We start from the raw sequence: 18,128 nt of genomic DNA on the forward strand, positions 1-18,128 counted from the left end.
TAACATTATCTTTAACCTTCTGCACCCACCTTTTCGAATCGTTAACCAAAGACTTGACTGCAGCTACAAGAATATTTTTCTCCTGGGTCCTTGCCCTGTACCACTGACTATGCCCTGTACCACTGACTCTGGCACAGGCCTATTGACTCTGGCTGAATTTGTTAGAACTGCCTTCTCTAGATTGCTTCTCAACTAGAACTGTGTTGGTGCACCTAATTCTTATAACCACCTTTTCCTTCCCACTTTTAAAACTTGTGAAGTGCCATTTTGCTCAGTTTTCATTTAAGTATTCTCTATACTAAAGTACTGCCTTGTCTAAACTTGTTCACAAACTTATTGGGAAGTATTGCTAAGGTGCTTAAGAACATATTTCTGCATAACTTGTACTTTCCCCCCCATGTGAGAAATTGCTAGAGTGCCATTTGTGTTTGGTTTTCACTGTGCCGTTTTGCTCAGTTTTCACTCTTGCTCAAACTTGTCTACAATTTAACTAGGGAGTTGTGTATACTTTTCTTGACTGATTTTAACTTGCCTTATTAACTGTGATTAATGTGTTGAACTAGAAGTGTGTAAAATAAATATATATATTCTTTTTAATACAAAGCTTTGGTCAGTGTTTCCTTGTGCCATAGCACTGTAGCCCTATTGTGTAAACCCCAAATACTGCTCATCTCCCTATTGAGATAAGTCTGACTGCTTAGCCACAGCTACTAACTAAATCTTTGTGGTACAGACTGATACCAAAAGGGATTTATTGCTCATACCTGTAGTCTTAATCTTCTGTAGAGCTCCCTAAGGGAACTGCACAGGATTCTGCCTAACAATATGTACCTAAGAAATGTGCCCAGTTGCTTCAGGGCTCATGCGCTATATAAATAAACTACAATACAACCAAGCAATGGCATATGTTTTTCTGTTATGTAATTATTTTAAAACAATAAAAAGTTGTATAAAAAAGGGCAATCAAATGCCTATATGCCCAACTCTATGCGGGATAAACTACAAAGAAAGTGAGAGCGCGATGGATAGAACATAAATCCAACGTGCCTGAAATCCCATGTAGCACGTCACTTTATTGAAAAGGGACAACATTTCAGAGATCAAGTTTATGGTTCTAGAAGTAGTCTACAATCCACAAAGAGGTGGGGATTTAGTCAAGAACTATTTGGATAGATTGTTTGGACACACTAACACGTAGGGGCCTCCTTTGGCTTTTATAGAGCCTCACTCCTGTGCTGGGCTGTTGTCTATGGGTTCAATGTGTGCCATGGTGGTTGTCTTTGTCACGCATATGGAATGATTGGGCCAGCAGCAATAGTAGAACTAATGCAACAGTCCCCTGCCCAAAGCGCGTGGGGTGGTGGGGAGGCAAAGGGATCCTCCACATACAACCCCCAGGACCCACATCATGTGGGAGGTAGCGGGTGCCCAGCTTCCTGACACAACCCCTACAAGCGCTCATGGCTAAGCAGCACACTTCGTCATAGTGCATTATTTATTCCATTTTATAAAAAGTAGACCCATTCAGCATTCTATGAGATTCCACTATAGATCAGTGAAGGCTGAGAAGAAAAGATGCCCTAAGCAGAGGTCAAGCACTGTAGCAGAGCACACCAGGCTCCAGGTACTGGTTCCCCAGGGCAGAACTGGCTGTAAAGCATTGAATTCAATATGTTACATGCTTTATGCAAACATACTGATTATCTTGCTGCTATGATTCCTGTTAATAGAGTTAGGATTTTTAAATGGCAAATTGTAGGTTAGTCAGTCACTGCGCGTGTTTACTGAGCATGTCCTGCGCTGAGTGTATCCAATCGAATCACAGCTGTGGTGCAACAGCAAAGGAACAGTTGGGTATGATTCGCAATCTAACAATAAAGTCTTTTAGTTACACCTTGTGAGTAAAAAGGTATATGTTTATTTTTTACCTGCTTAACATAAGCAATTCTTGATGTCTGGCCAGCTGGTCACCTGTAGTACGGCCATCTCCAGTTGCTTTTAGTCTCTCTTGGAACAGATTGAATAGGAAGTGCCCCTGGTGATCCCTGGGCCTCAGGCAGCCCTGCTGGACAGAAGCCATTTTCCTTGCTAGTTCCATATCGTAAATCATTTCCTGGAAGAGAGTAAGCAATAGCTCAGAATCAAACCAGCAAGTCTTGTTTCATTATAAGACCTGGCCCGCCCCAGCCAGAAGCTGCAGGCCCATGTGAATAAGCCCCCTGCTTTACTCTGGGTACACCTATTAAGATGGCTAAGGCGGCAGGAGGTATCCTCAAGCTAGCAGATACTCTGCCAAGGGATAGAATGGGGAAGGTCCTCTAGTCACCCTCCTTTACTCCCTGCCACAGGGAATGGAACAGTCACATGAAACAAACCATGGGCTTGCTCACAAGAGGAACAGTCCAGATTTGTTTTGTTGTACTGTCATTTGCTTTAACATTAAACCTGTACACAAACATTTAATACATTAAACATATTTTCAAAATTCCATAATAAATACTAAAATAATCTTTTATCCAAAAGGTTTAAAAATGTTCAATTAAAAGACAATTTCCGACATAGATATTACATTTACTTTATAAAAATTGCATCAATGCATTTGATAGCGCAAACAAGGTAGTATTAAACACTATTTCCCACAATAATTCCCACAATGATAATCTCATGTTTGCCACATATTTCTCAAAACAATATTCAGAAGATTTCCAAATGGTTCACAGTATAACACATTTCTTAAGGTTTCTACTTCTTTCGAGCAATAAAGGCACAAGTGCCGCACACCCTTGCCATTTCCACAGATTAAGATTTTCTCTCGTCTGTAATATGTTAAATCGAAACCTCATAATCGAACCTTAAAAATTGCCATGAAGGATATCTAATTAAATAAGGTGCCAAACTGCCCAATTGAATGTGTGTTTCTGCAATGTCTTTACATCTTTTGTAATTTCCCAGTTCTGCACATGTGGTACACCAGTGGTACTTCCACAAATATTTGTATGTACAGCTAATACAGCTGAGTCATTTTCCAACCTCATTAATATCAAAACCTCTTCATTAACTGTTGACAAATTGGGGTGTGCTTGGTGTTGCTGTGCTTAATGAACATTTCTAGTATGATGTGGACTGCTGTTCTTAGTGCCTAACAGTAAGCCAATACCTTGAAATTTACATGAATGACTAGCTGGCTTCTCTATTTGGCGCAAGTCCTCACCTCACAAAACTTAATATTTAGTTAAAGATTAAATAAATCCAATAAGTGAGATCAAAAGAAATCATTTGTTGACTGAGCCACATCTATCTCTTTATTATTTTATTTAAAGTGCCTCTGGCACATGCCCATTATGTCAACACATGTTTCGACCGCACCTTGGTCTTTCTCTAGGCTGGGCTAATTACGTAAAGTTAATCACAATCTTATGCCTTGAATATCATTTGGTATATGTATAGTATTTAATGCTATGTTGCATAATGTAAAAAATGTGTCACAATGCAATTACAAACAGCAAAATGAAAAGAAAGGAATTTAGTAAAACAAATAGGGTAGGTAAAGAATAGAAGGACATAAAGGGTTGGAATAGAGGGAATAGTAACGGAATGTAGGTAGAATAAAGAGAAAACAGATAGCAAATTAGTTGGATGTCACTGATATATCATGTGTATACAAATTTAGTTAGCACCTCAGGAGCTGTGGTTAGAAAAATAGTGTTATTTGTTGGTAGTCTAATCCAAAAGTGTCAACAAAAACAAATGTATTGTCAATGGTAATGTACCCGAGCCATGTTCTCAGTGACCCACGTGGTAGTGTCAATTTGCAACCCCATTGTGGTAATAACATAATAACGACATGGGGTCTCTGATGCATCATTCATGTGATGATCCCACGAAGCCATCATAGTTTGATCTATGCACTGAACCTTAAAAAGTGGTAGTATACCACTGTTGTGACTATACATGGACACCTGTTTATCAGTGCCCTTATGTCCAAATGAGTAATGCTAACCTGCTCCTCACCTTATACCAAAATCTAGATCCTTGACTGGATTTCCCTTCATGGATTAATTTGGGTGATGAATACCCAGTGTCCTAGCGGGTGAATGATAATTCCTGTATGCATTTTGTAATTCTGTTCTCCTTAGTAATGACAACCATGAGCATTTGGCATAGCTTCTTATCTTGGGGAAATATCTGTTGGCTGTTCCCCATCTCATTTGCAAAGAGATAACAGACTGACCTATAAGATATGTTTCATGAAAAGGTCGATACCTTATAAGAATATATTTTAATTAATGGTATTCCATACTGTTGCAAATAAAACTGATGTTGCCTTAAGGTGTGTAATGGAACGGTCATTGTATACGCTTAACGGAAATGTTAAATCACGCATTAGGAAAGTGCATATGGACCCGAGTGTGGGGTTGAATGCATGTACCATTCACTCTATATCATATGTACATGAGTACTGTGTTGGTTAGTTGGTGACAATGCTAAAGTTACATCCCGTAACTGTGTTGTGTCATTGCTTAAGGCCATAGTTAGCCAAATGTATGTTTTTACCTTAGTGTATCCACGATATATGTAAAGCCTCTTAACCTATACTGTATAAGCGATTTCTAGTAAACCCTGTTCTATGCATGCTCTTAGCATAGCAAAAGCATGCTCACACACCATTTCTGCATGTTGCATAGACAAAACTCCAATGAAAAATTACTTTTTGTTGAATGAGAACCTCAAATCATAGTACTTACATTCATGCTTTGAGCCTTGAGACATGCCTGGGACTCTTGTGCCCGTGTCTTGGGTAAACAAACAACGATAAAGTAATTTCTTGACAATGAAGTTTCCAGAAAAAACAAAATAATGATTAAACATATTCATAAGAAAAGCCCCATCTCATGGTCACTGTTAAGACCACATTCTATTGTCCGCATTTTACATATGAGTTTAGCGTCCATCTGCCTCAACACCAGCTTCCTGTCTCCTCCTCTTTTGCCGAAGGTAATTTTCAGCAGTCCTATGAACTTCAGAGCCCTCTTGTCATCCATTTGATGCAAATTCTGCCAGTGGGCAGCCAATGGGAACCTGGGATCTTGACTTCCAATGGTGGCTATGTGTTCCCGAATCCAGGTCTTATTTAACTGAGCTGCATATTCATTTACATAAGAGCTACCGTCTTCACTAAATTTAAATTAAAATATCCACATTAGGAATATTGAGGTGGATTGACAAAGTTTATACATAACAGCAGGCATTTCCACAGCACTCATGTTTAACAATACCGTACCCAACTCTAAACGAAAATTGCAGTCATAGAGGTAGATTGTAGTAAAGATAAGGTTCCTTTCCAAAGCAATCCATCAATAAAATCTAAATCAAGATCGAACGATTGATGTGTTTTGAGGCCATAAATGAACAGATGGTATAATTTTCACTTCATAAAACTTTAAAACAGGTAGGAGTGAGAATTTCCCAAAATGCTTATGAAAGTGTTTCATTTGCGAAAGTACGTACCTGGCTTAAACTTTAAAATAATTAACTACACCCATTTTATTCCACTGTGCATATATTTTAAAACCCACATATTAAATCTCATTCACAACCTCCAATGTTTGCCCTTAGATCCAGCAGCTTTGCCTCTCCCTTTATTCTTAGCTGCCAAGAACCTCAATACCTTTGTTTTATTTGTATTTATAGCAAGATCGTTTGTACCCGGGTAGGTTTACGAAGATTGATAGTTGCCTTCAAACAATATACAAAGGCAATCAAATAATGAAATCCGCATAGGTTATCCAATTCATTGGTGATACAAAGGCAGCCTTCAACAATACCTCATCCATATCAGAAAGATATAAATTAAAAAGGAAAGGCGCTAATATGGACCCTTGACGCAGTCCATTATGTGTGTGAATTTCCTGTGTTGCTTCTCCCGTCAAGTTTAACCTAACTCTTAATACTGTGTAGGAATGTAGATATATAAGGATATTCAACAGATGGTCAGCATACTCCACATTCTTAATTTCATCTATAAAATGTTGTTTACTTTATCGAAAGCCAGTGATAAATCAATTCTTACTGCATAGATTATAGTGACTGCTTTTTGCCGGGTTAATTTCTGCACTTGATCGATCCCCACACCTGCCAATGTTTTCCCCCACTACCACAGAAAATTCTGTCTGATTCGGTTTTATAACCTGCCTTAAAATGAAAGACGCAAAAACATTTGAATCTGCGTCTAATAAAGTGATGAGCTTGTAGTTCGAGGAATCCCATTTATTCCCTTTATTTTTTTATGTTTTTTATGTTTTATTGGTTAGAAGTCAAACATGTAAAAACAATCATCAACTTAAAATAAACCTTTAACATTACATTTCCAGAGAGCATCTACAACCCAACAGCAACACACTCTATTCCCCTGCATTCCCATTTAATACATCAAACCAAACCATAGGTAGTTAAATCAGAGTTCATCAACTGAGTTCAGTTAGTCATCAATCTCAGTCATAGGTGGTCCCTGCCACTTTGTTAGCACAGTGTTAAGCATTTTCATCACCGCAATAACCACCCTGGACGTATCACCAATTAGCATACACTTCCACCATTCTGCACTTGTAAGAGTTGAACCCTTCCGTAGAAAATCCTCGTCTCCCTCAGAGCTTCACAATTCATTACTAAGTGCTCCGGGGTTTCTACATGCTGACTTTTTTTCAATATACATTTGGAGTAAGTCTTCGCCCTTCTTTTTTGGTACATGTGGAAATGCAACGCTTTGACTTTCTCTTTCTGTTTTTGCTTTACTTTGCAAATTAATCTCACTTTATCGATCCCCTCTTGATGACTCTGACTCATCCCTGTGATGACTCCAATTAAGCCATCATGGATTCCCTGGCGATAACTTTCCCCCATGTGGGCAGGCGTCGGCAGCCGCTACCTGATCCTGACCCTGGGGGCGGCTATATGAGGGAGGATCAAATGGGAGATGTCATGGCTTCATTGAATGAGGTGCGGTAGTCCCCATTTTCCCATGAGGAAGACCCTCCCCCCCGTTACCGAATACCCTAATGACTTATTTCCATGCATATGTTTCCCCCTATAGGGAAAATAAAGAAATCTTTTCTGAACACCCTTTTGGCCAACCAAAGAGTAAAAGCTCCAAGAAAACCCTTTTCAGTTCTAGTTTCGCACAACCACCTAAGTCATCAGTTAATATCAGGTGTGAGAAACCTGAGGGCGTCTCACCCGCTAATCCCCGGGGAGATCTCTCTCTCTCTCTCTCTCTCTCTCTCTCTCTCTCTCTCTCTCTCTCTCTCTCTGTGTCTCTGTCTCTCTCAGGTGGCCACAACACAGCCATCGTCTTTGGATCCAGACCCTGGGGGTGGACCAGTGTGGGAGGATCACCTGGGTGAGGGATCTTCAGGGTGTGGGGGGGTGAGATAGCAGATGGCGAGATGCGGTATTCACCCTTATTTTGTTTATCAAACCCATCCTATGTTTAGGATGCTCCGAGATCCCAACTCCCTGCCCCTTTTTACACAAACACTGGGCCGAAGAAGAGGATGACTGAGAATAAAAACCATGACTTGCATACATCGTACTGTCCATGTCCCGCTAATCGGGTCAGAAAAAGTCAGGCACTTAATCCTAAGTGCATATACCTGATACCAATTAGCTCTCTTCACACGAATAAAAGGCAGAAACCAAAGATACACTCAGAGCAAGGCGGAACACGAGAACGAGCAGAACTTCCAGGACAAAGACACAACTACTGGAGCAGAGCGACAGACCAACAGATGAGAGCAGCAGGCCGAAAACCACAAGGCTTCCCTATTGGAGGTCATTGCCTTCCAAAAGGCTGCAAAAGATACGTGGAGAACGCCAGATCCCACAAGTGAAGATTTCATTGTGTTTCAAGGACGCCAACGACCCTCCTGGGTGAACGGCAGAGTTGGGGAGGCGATGTCAAGCCTGTGGTAGAAACCTTGACTCGAAAAACGTTAAATGCCAAACAAGAAAGAAGCACACGCAGCCAGTGAGTTGGCAAGCGACCTGAGAGACCGGTGTGTGTTAAAGTAAATGCAATTTAGACACGGCAAGCAGCCAGGGACGAGAGCGATCAGCGCACTTGCGGGTTATGCCAGACAGTATACTGTATTACCCTTGAATGAAGGGGCTGTATAGATTCCAGCTCAGCCCAGAAGACGACTGTGTGGTCGAAACACGTGTTGGCTATCTTCCATTGCATTAAATACTTAATGCAAACTGATTCATGTGTATGCTCAGTGTGCTTGTGAAAGCCTTGCACTGAAATTGTTGCTGGTTAGCCTGGGCATAGGGTCCAAACTTTCACCACTGCTCGCAGCATCTACACCAGAGCCACTTTATAGTGTCAACCTTTACATATAGGCTTATTAGTTTCATCCGATATAGAACATTGACACGCGCTCAGTGGTTCCAGTCTCATGCCACACAAGTATTCAAATAAAATAAATTAAGTAGCAATATGATATCACAAGTGAAGGCTGCACGTGTGTGGGTGAGACGCGAAGAAAGGTGGACCTGTGAATGAACTTTGATGTAAAAAATAGCCGGGAAATCAGCGATATTAAGTAACTGAGTGGTCCGGTGAAAGGAAGTAACCCACTTAAAAGTCTCTGTGATAGGTACTTTGTTTAAAGCGAGAAAGCAAATTAACAGTAAAAGGAAGAAGATTAATTCCTAGAGAAGGGAAGAGTGAAAGCAACACAGAGAACTTTGAGTCGAAGTGGTCCTGCAGTGGTCTGACAAATAAGCATTGCACATTCCAAAGCCTTCGTCATCCGAAAGGGGTCCGAGCCTGACAGAGGGAGACCCGAAGTGAACCCCCCTTGCAACTTGTGTTAAACTTTATTGTAGGAGATCTGAGCCCGACGGAGGGAGATCTAAAAGAACTGTGTGGTGAAAGGTCTGAGCCAGGCAGAGGTGGATCTTTTAAGAACGTTTTTGGAAGAAAGAGTCTCGAGCGTGGAAGGCCAGACGGGCCTCGATCCACGGCTTTTTGAATTATATATATTGTGTTGAAAACCGAGCCAGAGTGTGTCATCCTGCCTACAAGGATCGCCTCACTCCATGAGGCCTAACGTGGGGAGGAGAGCTGGTTCAACCACATTATCATTTGAACATAGATTTTTCCTTTTGCAGACATTGTTCCTTTTCATGCTTATTGTACAAGAGATAGGGCAGGCATTAGGTTTTTGTTAGCACAGGCCATTTTGATTTGACAGACTCCACTAGGACTGCGTTATTTATTATTTGATGGTTGAGACTACTCGCATCTTAGTCATAGGGCAGAATAGGAGTTTTTCTAATCCCAACCATTTAAACAAAGTTTTTACAAATTGTACCCATTGTGTCAGTCTCTGCTTGTGATACCATGCCTCCCCTACACAGTGGACTTCAATTCCGACAACCACCCAAGTACTGAGACGAGAAATATGAAGGAATTGATACAGAGCAGCAGGAGTGTCAAGCTTAATGAGCGTGCTAGTTGTTGGTTGGAAACACCAGTGCGCTGGACTAACCGAACTATTAGAGATAGCTCAGGAGAAGACGTGGCATTTCAATTGAAGGCAGACTGAAGCTGGAGGCACGAGTCAGTGTGCGGAAGCCAGAGGCATGAGCCGGTGTGTGGAAGCAGGAGGTGCGATCCAGTGTGGCAGAGCAAAAGAGCTCACCAGCAGAAAAGGAAAATAACGTAGTGCGAGCAAGGCGTGCCATTGAAACGCCAGGAACCGTGAGAGGATTCCTGGTCATCTGGCAGCTCGGAGAGGCAGCTTTGTACTTACAGGGAGCTGAAGAGAAGCCAGCGTGCAGGAGAACAACCATGAGAGAAGCTGGAGAGACGTCAGCCACCCAGAGTGGGAAGCAAGCGGCAGAGGTACAGCACGTAAGCGCAAGCAAGACCAAAGCTACACAGAGCCGGCGAGTCAACCTGAGGGGAGTTGGGAACGTGAGGAGTTGCGGCGACCGCGCCAAAGAGAATTTGAACATTGTGAAGTTACGGAACGTGAACTGATAAAAAGATTGTTCATGAATCGGAAGAGCAGAAAAATTTGAACATTGCGAAATTACTGAAAATGGAATAAGAAGAATACTTGTGAATCGAAAGAGCAGAGTGCCAACCCGAAACCCAATAAGAAATTAATGAAAATGTTGGGAAAGTTTAAAAGAACAGTGAAACAAGTTGATATACCAAGCTAAGAAAAATATATACTAATTATATGTAAAGAGGAACTACAATATATGAGAAGTCCTGGCAAGCATACATCAGACAGTTGAAAGTGCAAGAAGAGAGGTCCTGGCATGGGAGTACACCAGCAGTTGTGAGCAGAAGAGAAGTCCTGGCAGGGAAGTACACCAGGCAGTTGGGAGTACACAACAAGTCCTGGCAGCAGAGTACACCAGGCAATTGTGAATACAAGCGATGTCCTGGCAGGAGAGTATACCAGGCAAATTGGAAACCTGCAAGGAGTGTCAAGCAGAAACAGTGTTTGTTAAAGAAGGAACAGGTGTTAAAGAAAGAACTATTGGTAAGAAGAACTTAAAAGGCTGAACAGTTTTTGCCTAACAGGATTGTTGTGTGCCAAGAAAGACACTGAGAACTGTTAGACCCAGAGACATTTGTGATAGCAGTGAAGAATTCAGAGGAAGGGAATCAGCTTCTGGAACTAAAGACTTTTCCATTTTGCTAAGCATTTACGTTGGAGCTATTCCTTTTTCATTTAAGAACACTTTTTGCAAATACCAGGTTAAAGACATTTCCCTTTTCACTTTGTTATTTTCTTTGTAGTGTGAGGGTTAGGATAGAACATTTGGACACAAGGACGGCTTTTCAATTTCGGACATCCTGACAAATACAGATTGTAATTGTTAACACTTGTGTATAGGCGCGTTATAAATGCCATATCATATCATATTTGTAAACAAGTGAACTGCTTCAAAGCGTTTCAAGGAAGGAAGTGTGCAAGGGAAATACAGTGGTCATTCTTAGGCCTTGAAGTTTCCGAATGATCTAACAAAGTAACTAGCGTACTAGGCCTGACGGCATTTCACCTAGTGCAAGTGCATGTAGTCTAACAGGTGCAGCCAGATTAGGGAGGGGAGACAAAGGGGTACAAGACAGAACTTACTAGGCCTAGTAAATTCGGGCCATGCAAGCCTACAGACGGAGGTGTAAGGGAGGGGTAGGGGGAAACAAGTGCACCCATTCCAACAGGGCCCTGGGTTGAGTGCAGAGATGTTACCTCCCTCATGGAACACATGATGAAGTGCAGTAGGGGTTACCTCTCTCATGGAACGAAAGCTGAAAGTGCAGTAGTGCAGGGCATAGTGCAGAAGTCCGGAGGCAAGTGCAAAGACTGGCGGGGGAGTCTGGGACCTGTGAGGCTCTGGAGGAGAGCCAAGCAACCAGTCAGCAGAACCGAGCAGAGTTAGGGGAGAGATGGAGGAGTGAAGCTGGAGAGAAAGAGAGGGGGGTTAGCGAGGGAGAGAGAAAGAGGAAGAGAAAAGGAAGGTCTTGAGCAGTTTCTGGAACTTAAGGAGTTCTGGCTCAAGGCAGAGAGAGGAAGGGAGGCTGTTCCAGAGGGAGGCACCTGCAGAGGATAAAGATCTACCTCCAAATCTCTGCTTGGAAAAATAGCTCACACGCAGAAAGTTGCAGGAGGCCGAGCGGAGGGCTCTAGAAGGAGAGTATTTAGGAAGAGAGCGTTGTAGATAGTGCACGGCCCGGCCCCAGAAAGATGTGTGGGCTATGCAGAGGGTCTTAAACTTGATACTAGCAGCCATGGGGAGCCAGTGGAGGGATTTCAGCGCCAGAGAGATGCAATCCCTGGCCTTGAGGCCAAGGATAAATCTTGCGGTTCTTTTCTGGATGAGATGTAGCAGGCAGAGAGTAGAAAAAGGTAGATTGAGAAAGAGGCTGTTGCAGTAGTGCAGCCTAGAGAGAACCAGGGCTCTGGAGAGGGTGATCCTTTGGGGAAGGTTAGAAAAGGTAGAGTACCCCTGAGGAGGTGCAACTGGTAGTGGAACTTTTTAGAGGAGATGTCCAAGATGTGAGAAGAGAAGAAGAGAGTGGAGTCAAAAATGACCCCACATTTTTTTGCCTCACTAGTAAGTGAGGGCGCAGGGCAAAGGGTGGCCGGCCAGTGGGAATTTGGGAAAGCGCGGGAAGGGGTCCCAATGAGGACAATCTCTGTTTTACTGGCAATGAGGCAGTGAACGTTAGCAGCACACCAAGACTGAACTGTGGACAGACAGTCAGGAATGAGCGAGGAAGCGGAAGAGGCCGAGGGTAGCCTGAAGGAGAGCTCTGTGTCATCTGCAGAACACTGAAAGTTAGAGGTGAAGGCAGAGATCAAGTGAACCCAGGGGGTCATGAAGACATTGAAGAACCACAGGGATTGGTCAGATCCCTGGGGGACCGCGCAAGTAAAGAGAGTGATAGAGGAGAAAAAGGACCCAAGATCCACCAGGGAAGGACGGTCAGAGAGAAAGGAGGTAAGTCACGCCAGTGCCAGATCTGTGATGCCCAGGGTATCACGGACACGGGAGATCAGGATGTTGTGGTTTACAGTGTCGAAGGCAGAAGAGTGGTCGAGAAGAATGAGGAAAGAAGGAGAGTTAGAGTCAAGATTGAAGAGCAGGTTTTCAGGAGTGTTCAGAAGAGCAGTTTCCGTGCCACTGGATGCTCTAAAACCAGACTGATGGTAATGGAGACAACCAACAGATTCAGTATGGAGGGTAAGCTGAGGTAGATCCTTTGTTTCGGTTTTTTAAGTAGGGAAACTCCTCTTTAAATTAGGGTCAGAGGCACTTTTTCTCAACTCATTTACATTTAATAAAGGTCTTTAACCAAAAACATGACATGGCTTTCATTTCTGACCACTCACATCCTCCCCATTCTCATTCTGATCTCTTGTTTTAATTCTTGTATTATAGTTGCTTATTAGATTAGGTGTCCCTATCAGCCTATGAATACTCCTAGAAACCGCTACAGCTGATACAAGTCTTTCCTGCACTTGATGGTCAAATCCCACAAAATAAGCACATAAAACACAGCCCCTATAACTGGGGGAGACTATATGGGATGTGAGTAATCAGTCTTATCCAAAGTACGGTGCTTTAGCCTCCACACAAACTGTGGACTCTGATGACACTGTCCCTTTAACAAACAGTGAAGACAGCATGTGGCATATGGTGATGACTGTCTTCTTTAGGAGATAAGAACTTGGAAGACCAAATAAGAACAAATGAACTACCTCTTAGTAATGTTTTTTTTTTTCTCCGGATGGATAAGTCCTACCTCCCACAAATTCCTCATCTGAGATATATATCTTCCAACACCAACTGCCTCAGGAAACTGTTTCAGCCACCAGGAGGAGCCATGCAGCTCCGCCTGGTTCTTCAAGACGACAATGCACACGCATGAGGCTGGAAATGGTGCCATGGGCATTATGTATGGATGGACCAAGTGACACCCTATGACCCCAATTTCACCCTTTCGTCTAGCACTGAGCAACTGAGCGATCACATGACAGCAAGTGGAGAACAGGTATCTATCATGAGGGGTAAAATTGAAGAGTAAGTAATTTGTTGTTCTTTTAGAGTCCTTCCTCCCACTAATTCCCCATCTTAAATAGACTCAGACTCCCATAGCAGTACAGAACCGCAGAGGAGGGAGGATAGTGAAAAACAACCACCTTTACCAGAAAACTCTGGAGCAACCACAGCCCAAAATGGCATTATAAACAGATGAGGAATCCAGGCAGTGGTGCTTGGCGAATATGTGCAAGGAAGTCCATGTAGCAGCCTGATAAAATGACCAAAACGGAGCCATCTCGAGGGCATAAGTGGCCACCAGAAATCTGGTGGAATAAGCCTAGCTTCCTTAAGGCACATCCTTCCCAGCTAGATGATAGCCCTCTGAAATGCAGAAGATGTTAAAAGAGAGAACAAATGAGAGATTGCTCTTAGCGGGGAAGGCAGGGAGGACAATGAGGAATCTGTGTGAGAAACATCCATCAGATAGAACATTACCAGGGGTGAGTAATGTGTTCTTCTAATGGATTGTTTCCACCCACCGATTCCTTATCTTAGACAGGCTCCCATAGCAGTGTTTGTGATGGTGGCGGGAAAAGCATACTCATGCATTTTTACCCTATTATGTTATGAAGGACCAGGGTATCTAGGCAGTAATGCTTGGATGAAGTATGAACGGACAATCAAGTTGCAGCTTGACAGATATTCTGTAATGGTATTTTCCTTTGTAGAGTCAATGTAGCATTCTAAAATGCATATAGTATTATCCATCTTGATAACATCTGTTTGGCTACTGCCCTAGTTTGTGGCCTGTGTAACCAATGAACAATTGATAGTCTAGTCTGAAATTGCTCATCCTATAAAAACTGAGAGCCCTTTTTGGGTCTAGACTGTGAAATCACTCCTCTTCTTTCGAAGGATGAGGTGGAGGGTACAATGTTGATAGTTACCTTTTGGAATAAGTGGAATTCTGATACGACTTTGGGAAGGAAGGAAGGACTAACATCCTCAGTATTAACTTCTCCTTAGTGAAGATTGTGAATGGTGGTTTAAAAGACCAGGTTTTCAGTTTGCTAACCTTTTTTTTTTTTTAAACTTCATTTATTAAGAGATTCACGTCTCAAACCATCCAGCATTAAATTAATACAAAAGAAACAGGAAACAAACAAAAAGGAAGTAGATTACCTCCAGATCGACAGCAGGGAAATACATAAACTGTTGGAGGCTGGCCTTGCTCTTTTTTCCCTCTGTAGCACAGCAGTAGCTGCTCTGCGTAGTATACAATCCAGTTACTTGCCGCACACAGGCCTTGCCTCCACCAGATCTGACTCGGAGCGTTGAGCCAAAAGGTAAGACACAAAAAGACCCCATATGTTCTTGGGTCTATTTTGCTGTCTACACAGAAAGCCATATTCTTTGTCAGTGTCACCAAGCCAGACCAGGTCTTCACGCCAAGACTGTATTCCTAGGGGGGGGGGGTCGAGCTGGTCCACCGCAATAGGAAACATCTCTGTGCGGCTATCATGCATGTTCTTAGCAATTTCCAACAGTATTTCGGTGCTCTCGGGAGTCAGCTAAACATGCAGCACAATTCACACAGTATATCTTGGCCGAGCATACTTGAGACTGCCACCACCACCCCATCCCAGAATTCCTGCAGCTTAGGGCACAGCCACAGCATATGTATAAAGTCAGCGGATTCAGCATAGCATCTCAGGAATCTATCCGACTTAGTGTGATTAAATAAGTGAAGGTGAGCTGGAGTGAGGAACGCCGTATGTAGGGTCTTAAATTGAATCAACTGTAGCCTTGTGTTAAAAGCACCACTGTGCGTGCGCTTGCAGAGCATGGCCCACTGCTTGTCTGTAACGGCAGCCCCGGCATCCTCCTCCCAGCGTGGCCTGCACGCAGTGGAGTAACTTTGCTGAAAATGTTGGGGGGACAGGGGTGTGGTGGTGGGAGGGAGGGTGCTGGCTCTTAGGGATCGTTTTGGCCAAATTGTTACCGAACATGAAGAGCTGGGGTTGCGGGGGTGTCCCCTGCCCCTCTTGTTCAGTATTTTTTACTTTGGGGGTTACAGGGGTGTCCCCCGCTTCCTCAGCATTGGTGGCAGGGGACCCAAAAAAAAAATAAGAAAAAGGGACCCTGCAATGTCAGATCCAACCTGCGTTAGATGGATTGATCGGACGCTGCAGGGTACAGGAGAGCGGCGGATGGAGAAAAGTTAAGTAGCGGGGTTCATGGTTGTACTGGCGGTTTGGGGGGACATGGGTATGTTTTTTTTGTACCGAGGTAAAAATGTATTCGCAGCAACAGTCAATTGTGCCGTGATTTTGTACCTCGGTCAAACAACCTAAATCCCTGAGGGATAACACTAGACTACTACACCACAAGAGTCCATTGATGACGTTCTGTTATAACTTTCATAAGACTGGTGGCCTATCTTTAAAAATCAATTGGGCCCTCACACTTCTCCAGCCGACCTGCCACGCACCCAGTGACACAACATAACAGTCACAAACTTAATTCCAATAGAACAATGTAGAACAACATACAAACAATGCATTATTTATCATTCATTCAGACACAAAGGTCAACACAGATATGCTTGCATACACTCTTACTCACACACAAATGCACCCAGCACCTCCATTGACATACACTGTGTGCACACAACCTTTATATGTACATATACAATAACACACGGAAACAGTGGCGCAACGTTCATTGAGCAGACCAGACTTTACCACCGCCTGATCCCTGAAATGTAGGGCTAAGTTGACTTGTCCTAGCTGAACTATGAAGCCATAGCCGAAAGGAACAGATCCACTGGAATGTCAGCAATTCCCTTGATTGTTCCTTTCATTCAAAGGCAGAAGCCATCAGTTAATGCAGTGCAGTGCGTGACCAAGAATACATGGTATCAATTTTTAAATGCCATGTAGCTCCAAACTTGGCTTCTGCACAGCACCTTATATGTGTATGTGCTGATAGATTTTTTCTACAAGATTCTGACATATTAAAATTAAGGTATGTTTTCCTCTGTTCAAATGGCTCCAAGAGGTGGAGTACCAAGCGGGAGAGACGGGGCTAAGGGGAAGCTGCCCCCGTGGATCTTTAAAGAGACAGACTGGGAAATTTGCCATTGGGACACCTCTCCCGTTTGGCACATCAAAGAGGGTGCCCAACGGCAAAGGCGTCGCTGGCAGGACAATGTGCGTGCTGAGCAATTTCTGCTCAGCACGCTCATTGTCCTGGCAACAAGACACCTTACCCATTCTGAATGGTAGAGGTGTCCTGCTGCCAGGACAATGTCCTAAGGAGCTCCGGGCAGCAGAGGGTCCTCACGTTGCTCTGTATCAACAGAGCATTACAATGTGAACGAGCAGGCACTGATGGGAGGGAGGGTGGTACTATTAGCAGGGACATTTGTTCCTTTAGAAATGTGAATGGGAGGGAGTGATTAGAAGTGAGAAGGGGGATTTGTTAGGCTCACATTAATCTACATGATGCTATTGTGACTTTGCATGCAGTATGGGGAGAATAAAACTAAAGTCATACTCCCATTGCTCAACATATTTCTATGACAATGTATATAGTGTATGGTTAGTTTACTATGAAAGGCTAGTTTATTATGTAATGTGGTTTGCTTCCAGGGCATTGCTATAAATAATTATTTAAGCACATGAAATGTAAAGTAAAACCTTAATAAATATCTATATCAACTAAATATGGAAAGATGTGCGCGTCACTTAAATTGTCCACATCCCAGTTCCACCATTTAACCAAGTGTGTGATCCTGAGCAAATCACTTAATCACATTGTGCCGTATCTGCAGCTCTGAAAGTGACTCTGAATCACTTCAAAGCTTATGTTAATGTATTATGGTATTATAATGGAAAAGCGTAATGACTATAGAGTTGCTCCACATATAACAAAAGTGCAATTTAGGTAGTTTGCACCACAAAGTTATTTTTCACTTGGCTTATTCATGGCCACTTATTCTAAAGTCACTTGCATGGTGCCTCCAAGTATCAAGGACTGATGATGCGCCTTGCAATGTCCTTTTCTGTGACGTCACTTCTGTTGATGCAATCCATATAATAATTAGGAAGTTTGCATGTATTTTGCCTCAGACGGCTTGGACAGAGCTCTAATAGATGAGTTTCTTGCATCTGGAATGATCCTGCGGGTTTACTTTTGTTTTGTTGTTGTGTGTTAAAATGCCATCTTCCACTAATGTTACCAAAAAAGTAGATTGGGGCGGGGGTGGGCGGTTTGGGGGCGCCAATGAGACCATGTGGAATTCCACACACTGCATTTCGTTGCTTCCCCTGCCCACTCCCCCCACTCTTTCAATTCTGGATACTTCCCTTCTTAGTTTGGTAAGTGAAACAGTTTTTGGTGGCCTGTAACCTGAATAATGACACCCATTTACTAATTTGCACCAAACCGTCCTGAAAAAGTGTCTGCAAAACTCGAAAAACTTTTTGCCAGTGTGGTGAAGATTATTTTTGGCGGCAGGGGGAAAAATTAAACAGGGCTCCTAAAAGTGTGCTTTT

At 43.0% G+C, this 18,128-nt stretch overlaps 1 protein-coding gene across 6 annotated transcripts in view; it reads right to left on the reverse strand.

Annotated features, from left to right (window-relative positions):
* The window catches only part of FANCA (FA complementation group A), a 3,206,914-nt gene that overhangs the window by 956,349 nt on the left and 2,232,437 nt on the right, over positions 1 to 18,128 (reverse strand). For all 6 annotated transcript variants that reach the window (XM_069646037.1, XM_069646039.1, XM_069646038.1 and 3 more), the window contains one exon: positions 1,929 to 2,113. In XM_069646037.1, coding sequence (XP_069502138.1) covers positions 1,929 to 2,113 — 185 coding nt within the window. The remainder of the gene's footprint in view (positions 1 to 1,928; positions 2,114 to 18,128) is intronic.

This window comes from Ambystoma mexicanum, chromosome 2p, assembly GCF_040938575.1.
Source record: "Ambystoma mexicanum isolate Mex_15411 chromosome 2p, UKY_AmexF1_1, whole genome shotgun sequence".
NCBI classification, from domain to species: Eukaryota; Metazoa; Chordata; class Amphibia; order Caudata; family Ambystomatidae; genus Ambystoma; species Ambystoma mexicanum.